General features: G+C 44.7%; 1 protein-coding gene across 3 annotated transcripts in view; it reads left to right on the top strand.

The window, feature by feature from the left end:
• The window catches only part of intu (inturned planar cell polarity protein), a 119,691-nt gene that overhangs the window by 18,123 nt on the left and 88,847 nt on the right, over positions 1 to 12,721 (top strand). For 2 of the 3 annotated variants that reach the window (XM_038792403.1, XM_038792404.1), the window contains exons 1-2: positions 35 to 303; positions 5,789 to 6,405. In XM_038792403.1, the coding sequence (XP_038648331.1) occupies positions 140 to 303; positions 5,789 to 6,405 (781 nt within the window). In that variant the 5' untranslated portion in view covers positions 35 to 139. Of the gene's footprint in view, positions 1 to 34; positions 304 to 5,788; positions 6,406 to 12,721 lie in introns of those variants that run through there. The other variant, XM_038792406.1, reaches the window with a different exon arrangement.

The raw sequence follows: 12,721 nt of genomic DNA on the forward strand, positions 1-12,721 counted from the left end.
CGGGTCACGTGGCGGGCCAGGGCTCAGTCCCCGGATGCTGGCTACATGGCGGCAGCGGCGAGGGCGAGAGCGAGGGCGGAAGGGAGCTGACTGGCGATTTCTGCTGGAAGACTGAAGGCGCCTCCCACGCACTGGGGCGATGTCTCGCCGCGTGGAGGGGGGGAGCAGGGGCGCGGGCACTGCTCGCGAAGGGAACTACGAGACCCCGCACACCCTGGAGGGTGGCAGTCTGGCGAATGAGGCTGAGGCGGGATCAGCTTCGTCCGGGGCGCCGACCTCCGACTCCGACTCGTGCTCCTCCGAGTAAGTGCGAAGCTGAAGCGCGGCGCCGGCTGCATTCGTCAGCCGGGCGTGAAGAGACCCCCAACCTGCAGAAAGATAGTGGCGTGGTGTCTGAGGCGAGGGAGGGAGGGCGAGTATTCACAAGCTGCAGGAGACACACTGCAAATCTCCACTGCAATGTTGTTACTTGACAACTGATTTGCTGACGTCTATAGCTGCAAAAAGTTAAATAGCTCTGGCCTAACTTGTTAACCATACTTTGGCCACAGTAAGAAGTCTTACAACACCAGGTTAAAGTCCAACAGGTTTGTTTTGAATCACTAGCTTTCGGAGCACAGCTCCTTCCTCAGGTGAAGGTGCTGTCCGAAAGCTAGTGATTCGAAACAAACCTGTTGGACTTTAACCTGGTGTTGTAAGACTTCTTGCTGTGCCCATCCCAGTCCAACGCCAGCATCTCCACATCATACTTTGCCTAAATTACAGTATTATCATGAATTATATTTATTGATTTGACTAGCAACATCTTAGCTGGAAAAGTAGATGTACAGTGTGAAAATTATTTGTAATGAGAATTGGTTGTCTAGTTAAGTGACTTCTGGTAAATCATATGTCCTGATTAAGTAATTATCTGTGGTGGTAACCTAATCGTATACTTTACAAATTGACATTGTTGTCAAATTCCTGTTAGTGCAAAATGTAAAGCTCTGATGGTAGTTTAGACTGAGAAAGTCCTGGGTTTGAAAGTCCAGAGTTTGTTTAAGAAAAAGTCCCATGGGTAAAGTGTGGCGGAAGGTGGCAAAGATTGCTGCAATTTTTGGGCAAGGCACTTTTGTACCTGTCTTCAAGGCCATATCAATTCCTGGCCCTCGGATATAGCTGCACTCCAACATCGTCGTCTTTGTCTGCCCTGAGTGTGCGCTGTATAACCCTTGCAGGAGCAACACCCTAGCCAGAGGCGGGACGACCATTGTGATCGCCAGAGAATCATGCTGTCTTCACATGTCAACTCATCTTGATAGGTGAAGCAGGGCCTCAGCTGTTCAGACATCTTATATCACCAACTAGACTGGATCATTCGTTTGACCTTTGAAAGAATAGGGTCTCTGAGTCCTGGTGCAGATGTGCCCCGGGGACACTGGGAGGTTGCCCAGGAAGTTTAGGGCTAGAATGATCTCCTACATTACCGGTGGTGGTGGAATGCTCTTGGGTAGGGGCAGGCAACTTATCGCATCCACATCAGCAATTTGTGTCCCAGGCCGGTGCTGAAAAACATAGTTGAAAGCCACCAAGTGCAGGGCCTACGCTGCACCCTTGCCGAGGCTATGGGCTGTATTGGCCTGTCTTCCCATAACAAGCCTAGCCTGGCTCGTGGTCAGTCACTATGCTGAACTGTTGATCGTACACCTACTGATGGAATTTCTTCACACTGAATATAACCTCTAAGCCGTCCTTCGCAATCTGGGCATAGTTTTGTTCTGCTTGGGTCCTGGAGGCAAAGGTGATTGGGCGTTCCATTCCATCTCTTATTTTGTGGATAAACCAGCCCCTGTACCAGGCATTGTCAAACTCGGGCGTGACCCGCAGGTGGGTCGCAGGAGGGTCGCGGAGCCGTCCGTCGAGGCGCAAAACTATGTGCATGCACACCGATGATCGGGCTCGCGTGCGCAGTGCGGCCGCATTTATTTTTTATATTGTCGCAGCCTTTTTTTTTCAAGTTCGGGGGGCCAAAGGGACCATTGGGGCCAAAGGGACCCAAAACCATTTCGTCCATTTTTGTCAGCAACAAACAAGGTAAGAGAAAATGGTGGGTCACGCAGGTTGGCTGGGGTGGGTTGCGCAGGTCGGCCGGCATGGGTCACGAAGGTCGGCCGGGATGGGTCCCAAAGGTTGACCGGTTGGTAAAAATGGGTCCCCGGAAAAAAAGTTTGAAAAACACTGCCCTATACCGTAAGGGGAGGGGGTCACACGTCAGCACTATTGGCTTCCCTGGATCAAAATGCACCAAGAGGTTTGAAGACTGTAATGCTTCACGACCCGAAAGATTTCTATTTGAGGCTCCTTCCGTTCTCTCTGCTGATTTTTCCTTCAAAGTAGGTGCAATGGTGCAAGTGTTGTGGCTAGATTTGAAATAAACCTTCCAGAGTAATTGACAATACCAAGAAAGGACTTGAGCTTACTGATGTTTTTGGGTGCAGGGAGATCTGGTATGACCATCACCTTTTCTTCCAAAGGCTGCAATGCTGTCACGTTGACAAAATCCTAGGTCCGTCACTTCAGAGACCTGGAAGCTACATTTTTCGCATTTTAGGTGGACCCCAGCATCACAAAACCTTTTTAATACTTCCTATAAATCATCACTATGGGAATCCCCTGAAAGAAATTTTCCGTTGTATGCTGGAAGATAGCACAGGCTGAAGAGATGCCGAACGGCAGTCTGGTATACTGCAAGAGCCCTTTGTGGGTATTGATTATAGCAAACATCTGAGACTCCTCATCCGGCTCTAATGGCAGATAGTCATGACTGAGATCCAACTATGATTGGGAGAATCATACTTGGGTGTTGAATCCAGATTGCAAAGATCTTGGGTGAGATTCTCCGCAAATGCGGAGAGAGTCGTAAAGGCTGCCGTAAAACTGGCCCGGGACCCGATTCTCCGCCCCGGTCGGGGCTAGCAGCGTGGCCCCGTGTAGAACGGCATCGCGGGCTTAGCGACCGTCGCTATGCCCGCGCGCCAAGCGTCACAGCGGCTGACGCGCACGATGACGTCAGCCGCGCATGCGCGGGTTGGACGGCTCCAACCCGCGCATGCGCGGATGACGTCATCACGCATATGCGTCATACCCGCACATGCGCGGGCCCTCATGCCCCTCAGCCGCCCCGCGGACTGATCCTGCGGGGCGGCGGAGGAACAAAGAGTGCGCGGGTATCGCACCCGCTGCCCGCGATCGGTGGGCACCGATCGCGGGCCCATGCCACCCTTGGCACGGCCGTATTGCGGCCGTGCCAGTCGGTGCCATGGTTGTCCGGGATGGCACTTTGCGGCCGTTTTCACAAACGGTGAGAGCAGGTGTGTTTGCGTTCGTGAAAACGGCCGTAAAGGCCTGGGAACTCGGCCCATCGGCCAGGGGAGAATCGCTGTTCGCCGTAAAAAAACGGCGAGCAGCGATTCGTGTCGTGGGGGGGGGGGGGGGGTGGGGGGAGAATTGCGGGAGGTCGGGAAAAATGTCGGGAAGGCCATCCCGCTATTCTCCGACCCGTCGTGGGCAGCGGAGAATCGCGCCCCTTGGCTACTTTTCTCTTTTGCATGGCGTGCTTTGTCTTGCTTGGCAACGTGCTTAAATGCGCCCCCCCCCCCTTCAGTTACAATGGAAACACCCAAACTCCAGAACATGACAGGTCTCCTGGGGATGATTTCAAATGCAAGAATCGCAGATTTAGTTTGATGTCCCGATTCCTTCCCACTCCTTGTGTTCCAGGCCTGTCCTCATGTCTGACTCTGTGTCTGTTGATCCTGCTGCACACCTCGTGGCTGTTCCGCCCCATATTTGGTTAGCCTCCCCTTTAGCTGTGCTTTTTTTCGCTTTTCCCTATGTAAAATGGTGGTCTCTGCCAGAACCATCTTCTAAATAGAACATAGAACAGTACAGCACAGAACAGGCCCTTCGGCCCTCGATGTTGTGCCGAGCAATGATCACCCTACTTAAACCCACGTAACCCGTATACCCGTAACCCAACAATCCCCCCATTAACCTTACACTACGGGCAATTTAGCATGGCCAATCCACCTAACCCGCACATCTTTGGACTGTGGGAGGAAACCGGAGCACCCGGAGGAAACCCACGCACACACGAGGAGGACGTGCAGACTCCACACAGACAGTGACCCAGCCGGGAATCGAACCTGGGACCCTGGAGCTGTGAAGCATTGATGCTAACCACCATGCTACCGTGAGGCCCCTAAATATTGAGGTTATAGATCCCACAAACCAGCCGGTTGCACAACATGTCATTGAGCACGGTCCCAAACTCTGTGCTCAGCAAGCTGGTGAAGCCTAGCTATAAAGGCTGAGACAGACTCTTCATGGTCCCTCACTGCAGAGTATAACATTGGAGGATAATCAAGGGCTTTGGGTTGTTAAGATCTTTAACCAATTTCAGTATCCGGTCAAAGGTCTTTGAGTCGGGTGCTTTTGGGGATGTGAGATTCCTAATCAAATTGCAGGTCTGGGGCCTGCAAACAACTCTTGCTGGAGCTCTGTTTTCTAAACCATTCCTTCCCCTCTCGGTCATGGCGACTGTTGGCTGCGATCAAAATTTTTTTTTCATCGTCACCAATGTGGTGGCTCGCGACATGCACTGGAGGCTTCCAGTAGTAAACAAACGGGGTTTATTAATGAAAGGTAAAGGCAGATAGATAACGGGCACAGAACATGTCTTTACTCTTTAGCTTCCTGATCCACACTGCCCAGGGTCCTGTCCCAGGGCTCCGCCCAAACTTTTCATTGGCTGGGGTTCGCATGCTCCCACGCGATTGGCCCCAAGCTGGTCATGTGGTCAGTGGAACGCGTCGCCTTAAAAGGCCCATGCAACCATAGTGTCCTTTTAAATCGTAACATACTTTTTGGCCGGATCTTAAGTCACCAGATGGTCGTATCCCAGAAGATAGGGATCCCAAAGGGACCCCTATGATGTCCCCACACACTAAACTAGACTCGAATTGCCCAGGAAGTTTCAACTTCCATTGGGCAATTGCACTATGTTTGGAACCCTCTGAAACTCTGACTTAAAGTCAGAGACTTTGGACAATTCTGATTCTCAGTAGGATGGTTACCCAGAAAAAGATTGAAGGATTAAAACCAGTTCCTAACTCCTGGGTAGCTATGCTAAGGACCCCCACCCCAACTTCCTGACTACAGTAAAACAAAAAGAATTACAATATGCTTCTAAAACTCCCAACTGTACCCTTATATTTAGTGCAGTTGTCTTCATTATGATAGTAATTATCAAAAAGTGTGATGCAGCCATTTTGAAGGCAATCCAGATAGAGCAAATGTCTTTATGTGCCATTTGGATGACGAGGACTTTACTTTTGATTATCTGCAAGTCATTTAAGACTTTTTCAGAGTGGCTGAGACGACGCTGGGTGTGAGTTAGAGATGCCATTGCAGAACAAATTACAGGGCAAAATAGTATTTGTTGAATGATGTTATTTTTGAGGGTGATTGCAAAGCTATTGTTCAACAGAATTCACTTCTGTGAATGACTATGTGTATGCTGTTTATGGCATTGCTAAGGGACAGCCGACTGAAACTCTGGGTGTATTCTGTGTTTTCTTTCCTCTCTCATGGCTACAGACACCTGATTTATGCAGCCTATTATGATCCAGAACAGGTACTCTGAAGAATTCCCAACAAATCAGGCTGCAGCTGCCCAGCAAGAAGACTGGGCTGTTCTCCTCTCTTCATATTCCTTCTTAATCGCTTGTCATCTTTTTTGTTGTTGCAGCGATCTTGAGCCAGAGTGGCTGGATGATGTGCAGAGAAACGGTGAGCTATTCTATCTGGAACTGAGTGAAAGCGAGGAAGATGTGCTGATCCAAGCAAATTCAACTTCGGCATCTCTGATCAACCATGTCAGATTTAGTGAGAAAGAAGCAGAGGTTATTACTCACCACAAGCCAATGGAGGCTTGCAAACATGAACACAAGCTTAAACTTAAAAAGCTTGCCAATGTTTTAAAAAAGAAAAAAGTAAGGTACACACATTCTTGCAGCAAAGCTGTTTCCAGCAAAGGCATTGAACAGAGAAGTAGTCAGCCACCAGGACCTGCTTCAATATTAAAGCACCAGACAAATCCCAAAATTGGTGTTTCAGTACAGTTATCTTACAAAGATGTGTATGTTTATGTTAATCCAAACAAAATAAGTGACAAATCATTAGACAAGGGGACAAAGCTTTTGGAGGCTTTTGTGGGGATTATTCACCAGCCTTCGAGGAAAATCCCAGTGGTAGGAAAGCACTCTGACAGATTGACAGACACAAAAATGACAACTGAAGAGCAACTTGTTGTACACAGTTTGGTCCATGGCAGTGCTGCAATGAAATGTGGTCAAATATTAATCGGTAAGTATGAAAATGTTATGCGAGAAAGATGTTTCTTCTGTACTTATAAAAATATGTTAAACTAATTGCATGGTCTGTCACAATCTCAAAAGCAATCAGAACACTACACCTTGTGTATTCAATAACAATCTACAGCCACTGCTGTAATTGTTTATGTTACTATCACTATAATGCTGATGATTGTGTTATGGGCCAGAGTTTAGAGAACCCCAAAGTGTATGTTGGAGTTCACCTGACCCACAACTTTTAATAGATTGTGGTATGGGGAGCACACGGCCCACTCTACAGGTGTCGTACAGCAGAAATGGAAAAGTATTTTTTAAAGCAAAACAGTGTTTATTCTATGAACTCAAGTTAACCTTTTTAAAACATACAGTGAACATCTTAGCAACCATGAAATCAAGTACAACCCCCAAAGAATACAACACTAAGTAATCCTTTAAGCTTTCCCTTTAACACCCATAAGATGTAAAACACCTTTTACCAGAAGCACATCAGCTTAAAGTCACTACTGTTATTAGTTTTAAATCACCAGGATCGATTTACAGTCTTTAGATTACAGAGAGAGACTCTAATACACCTTCTGGCTGTGACTGCAGCTATCCAGCTCTGTAAACAAAACTAAAACACACCCTGCAGCAAACAGCCTAAAATGAAAGTGAAAAGCTGACAGCCCAACTCCACCCACTCTGACATCACTGCAGTAATAAACACCCATTTCTTAAAGGTACTCTCACATGACAATTGCAATCCTGTCATCCTTGTTCATACAGCCAATAATTGTAGCATTGGAAATGACAGTGCAGAGTATCAGTGTTGATATTAAAATGTGTACCTACTGGACCATATTTTGCAATCACTGGCAAATTAGCAGCACTTGCCATTCATCAGGCTGATACCTCCAATGGACTTTTTGCAGGTTTTTGAGCAGCAAAGAGCTGGTCCCAAAGATAGTTTTGAGCAAACCATCTTCTACAAGTGATCTGTGGTGGTGTGAACAGAGCAAGCAGGGCAATGTCTCCTCAGTGAATCAAGAGACTAATTTTCTTTGGACTTTTTTTTGATTCTCTAATTCTAATTAGATTAGTCAGAAGCCTTACAACACCAGGTTAAAGACCAACAGGTTTATTTGGCATCACTAGCTTTTGGAGTGTAGCTCCTTCATCAGGTGAGTGAAGTTGAACTTCAAACTGGTGTTGTTAAGATTTCTTACTGTGCCCACCGCAGTCTAACGCTGGCATTGCGACATCATGGCTTCTAATTAAATTCTGAAAGAATGTATTTCCTGGCACTGAAAATGTAATTTTTCAAATTGAGAGTTGTTTTGGAAATAATTATGAAAAATAACTTGCACTGAATGGGCCAGCCCCCATTTTTCCGGGTGTTTAGTGGATAAGTAGCAGGTTAGTCAAGTAATTTCACACCTTTGCATAAATTTCAATGCTGAGTCACTTGAAGTATTGTTTTAGTGCAACTTGTGGAGGAGTGGGGTAATTCTGGGAACTTCTGAATTTCTGAGGTTAACTGCGCATATGCGGATAATGAACATTGTTGTCCAATTTACTCCATAATAACAGTAAGCACGCTAACCTCACCATTATTCTCAATGCAAAATACATGCTATTGTAAAGAAGCCTCAGCATTGTAACATTGCATTGGTACCTAGTGATTCACCTTGTGTGTTAAGTAAACTCTTTCTCTATCATGGTTGATGTAACGGTTATTAGAAGTCACAGCAGCCCATAAAGATCCCTCCTCAGTGATATTTTAAACGCATTTTTCTTAGAAAACATTTACATATATTTAGTGCAGAAACTTTGTCATAAGGTACTTACAGAGGAATACATTGGATCACCGGGTACACAGTGCACACCTTGGGCCGTAACTTCCGGGCTCCCCAGCGTTGGATTTGGGAGTGTTACCCCAAACTTCCCAGGAATACCCCAAACTCGGAACTTCCCAGGTAAGCATTTGCACGGCAATTGTCCAGAAGGGCTAACTTCCCCTGGACAGCTGCGCTGTGAGTCAGCTGAGCAAGTGATATAAATCGCTAACTTGTTCTGCCAGGGTTGCTCAGAAAATGTTAGAGGGAAAAAATCCCTTGTCTCTAACATCTGCATAGCTATTTTAAACTTCCAGACCGATCCCCACAAGAGGCTCCCGGCTCCATGACCCGGTGTCCAGTCCCCCACCCACCAAATCCTATCAACTTACCTTTAACATTCGCCATTTCTCTGGCCTTTTAGTTTCAATTGGACCTTTAAACCTACCTGCTTTAGGACAGCTAGTGCTGTAAAATAGGGGCTGTGTCTTCCTTCACTCCGGCTTGTGATTTCAACACTGGGCCCCATGGATGGCTGCGCTGCCTGGATCTTGTCCAGCTTGAGTCAGGAAGGTCAGGCGAGATGTGTACGGAAGGAATTTGACGCAAGTAAGTTGGTACAAAATGGCAATTTTGCACTGATTGCCACCTGTTGCGGACAAAAGTACAGCTATTCGACTTTAGTGTACTTCACTCTTCCACTCATGAGAAACCAGATGACTCTTGGAGTGAAAAAGCTAGTCCTTTATTACAAACTATAGCAGGGGCTACTGGCATACCAAATTGGGGCGCCAGAGAGCACAGATTCAAGAATAATACAGACAGATATACTTTGAGATTCGGTTACAAGAAATTAATATATACCAATCATAGTTGCCTATTTTCAATCATGACTATCAATTAAGTTTACATGCTCAGTATACAAGTTTACATCATGCGTAGTAATTGGGAATAATCATTCCCATCAAAGGCCCGCATGCTAATTAAACTATCTAATCACTACAAAAGCACATATGCTGTCTTGTAACTTGTGATTTTGGTGGTCCAATATCTGGGGTGTAGCTATCAATCACCTTCCTCCCTACTGTTTTATGGCTCATCTCATAATCATCATTGGGGCAGCACGGTAGCATTGTGGATAGCACAATCGCTTCACAGCTCCAGGGTCCCAGGTTCGATTCCGGCTTGGGTCACTGTCTGTGCGGAGTCTGCACATCCTCCCCGTGTGTGCGTGGGTTTCCTCCGGGTGCTCCGATTTCCTCCCACTGTCCAAAGATGTGCAGGTTAGGTGGATTGGCCATGATAAATTGACCTTGCTGTCCAAAATTGCCTTGGGTGGGGTTGTGGGGATGGGGTGGAGATGTTGACCTTGGGTGGGATGCACTTTCCAGGAGCCGGTGCAGACTTGATGGGCCTAGTGGCCTCCTTCTGCACTGTAAATTCTATGATCTCGAGGTATGGATGCCGCCCTGTCGTTAATCAGCAGACACCCTGGAGCCAGAGCAAATGGTAACTGTCCCACATTGTTATAGAGACGTTGAGTTTTATCACCTGCAGAGGTTCTGCCGAGAAGCTGGCCCCAACTAACATTGTGTCCTTGTGTATTTTTGCAAAGTGGCAGCTTGTCTCACAGTCTGAACTGAGGATTTTAAACTCCAGTATATAACGGAACTAGAGTTTTTCAAACTGGATGCAGTGTAATATCTAAACTCTAAAGATGCCCAAATTGCCCTCTTCAGTTACATGTTCTCCAAATATTCCCAAAAGCTTGTTTATTGTGGAATGAGTTACAATGTACCAAAGTGGATTAATTACTCCTTTTGAGCTATGTCATCCGCAACTCAGTTTGTAGCATTCTTAACTCTGAGGTTCTGAGTTCAGGTCCCACTCAAGGACTTGAGCACAAATCAAGACTAATGCTTCAATGTAGTAAGAAGGAGAACTGTCAGAGGTGCTGTCTTATGGATGAGACATTAAACTGTAGCCCTGCCTGCCCTCTGAAGCCAATATGAAATATCTCATATAGTAACATGAATACTAGCAGGGGAGTTATCTCTGGTATCTTGTCCAATATTCAACCAACATCACAAAAAAAAACTAATTATTATCACTTATCTGTGGAACCTTGCTTTGCTGTGTGTAAATTGGCTGCTGTCTTTCCTGCATTACAACAGTGATTACACCTCAAAGTACTTCTTTGGTGGGTAAAGTACTTTGAGCCATCAGTTTGTCATGAAATATGCTATGTAAATGCATCTTTCTTTAGTTTAATTCTCCAATATTGCACAATAGGAAACTGTCAGTGCATGGTAGATCCTGAAGCTGACATGCAAAAGGCATTGGCGGACTAGGGCATCCTAGTATAGAAACAGAACATAAAACAACTACCAGCAGAATGTACAAGAGCTAGTTCAGGATGATGGCCCACAATTTTAAAAATTTCTATCAAATAACCTGTCTGGTACTGAAAATGAATTTTGAGAATTGGAGTCTAATTTCTTCAAATTTTAATTATTATTTGAAATGGATTTTTTAAAAAACCAATAATCGCACATTTCTCTCCACTCTATAAATGATTTTACATTGAGTTAACTATTCTAACTTCACATTTTAAATTTGACGTGCCTTTCAATAAAATTGGTTGAAGAAACTTTGTTGCTTCCAACCCCATAGTCAGTATGTCACAATGACTACCTATTGTAATCTCTAATGCTCTTTTTATCAATCTAAATTTAGCTCACATGCTGTTTAAACCCTTATCCATATTCTTGTTACCTCCATACTTAAGTATTTATTGTTCCCCTGGCTGACCTTTAATCTTCTGCTCTTTATGAACTCAAGATCATCACAAAGTCCTGCTGCCTAGATCCTAAACCACACTTGGTCCAGCTCATTTATTCCTATTGGGCTTGCTAACTTAGATTAGTTTTCTGTTCATCAATGCCTTGTTTTCAAATTCCTCATTGGGCTCATCCCTCACTACAACTCGAGTCTCTTTTCTCTCTCCTCCCCTCCCTCAACCAATCTTTTTGTTGCCAATCCTACTTCCCCTTTTGGTTTAATGTCAATTTTTGGCTGATTGGCTCCAAGTCCTTCGAGATGTTACTATATTGCAGGTGCTATATATATATATATATATATATATATATATATATATATATATATATGCAAGGTGGCTTATGAATAAAACAACCAAGACAGACCTGAAAATATAAATATGGCTTGTTTCTATGGTTCCATGATTCTTCCAGATCTGGAAATGCTTGATTTATATTGATGAAAATTTCATTTAATTTTGAAGAGAATGCTCGCGGCGCTGAGGTCCCAGGTTCGATCCCGGCTCTGGGTCACTGTCCGTGTGGAGTTTGCATATTCTCCCCGTGTCTGTGTGGGTTTCGCCCCCACAACCCAAAAATGTGCAGAGTAGGTGGATTGGCTACGCTAAATTGCCCCTTAATTGGAAAAAATAATTGGGTAATCTAAATTTATTTAAAAAAAAATTTTTTTTGGAGAGAATGGGGAGTTACCTCCAGTATCCTGGTCAAATCTATCCTTCAGTCAGCATTACAAAATCAGGTTAGCGGATCAATATCACAGTTTGTGGAAGCCTGCTGTGAGCAAATTGGCTTCTATGTTTCCTATACTACAGTGTGCCTCCATTTCAAAAACAGTTCATTGTGAGATCATGAGATCATTAAATGTACTATATATAAAAGCAAGACTTCTTTTTCACTCCCTGGTGCAGCACAATAGAATTTATGTACTGCCACACTGCCCAAAAAAGTATTTAGTAATGACAGTTACATTTACAGGATATGTAACAGACCCTTTAACATCACTAGTAGTTTAAATAAAATTTAAAATGTAACCCAAACATTCATTTGATATAAAACGGAACTTCCTATATTTCCCTACTATTTCTGTAATATTTCCCCTAAGTGTTGCATGACACCAATTTTGAGGTGCCATAATGCATTAGTTATTAAATTTGAATTTTTAACTAAGTTCAAATGCATTTTGAAGTGAAAGTGAAGCTATTCAAGTCGGAAAAGGTTGAATTAGCGCATTGGCAAGCCAATGCTGCAGGCCTTCAATATCATGGTTACCAAGCAGCAGGAGAATTGTTTGTTTTGTCTTTGAATTCCAATTGACTTCTCAGGAGCCATCTGGTTGTGAAGAAATTTGGAAAGAAGTTTAAAGAGCTGGTGTGTAACAATGTAATGTATATATGATTTTATGCTCTTGTATGAGAGACTGATGATCTACATTTTGCAATATGAAAGTCATTCTAGTAATGACTTTAGATTCTGCTTACTATGATTGGCTGATCAGTTTAGGATCCAATCCCTACACAGCAATAATTAAATTGGTTGTGACCAAATCATCCAAACAAATTGCACAACACACTGACACAACTTCACCCTCTCTGCAGGATAATGTAGTGCACAACCAAAATCAGCAGGATATAATAGGAGGGTGCAGCTGTGTCTGAAT

Source organism: Scyliorhinus canicula, chromosome 3 (genome assembly GCF_902713615.1).
Source record: "Scyliorhinus canicula chromosome 3, sScyCan1.1, whole genome shotgun sequence".
NCBI classification, from domain to species: domain Eukaryota; kingdom Metazoa; phylum Chordata; class Chondrichthyes; order Carcharhiniformes; family Scyliorhinidae; genus Scyliorhinus; species Scyliorhinus canicula.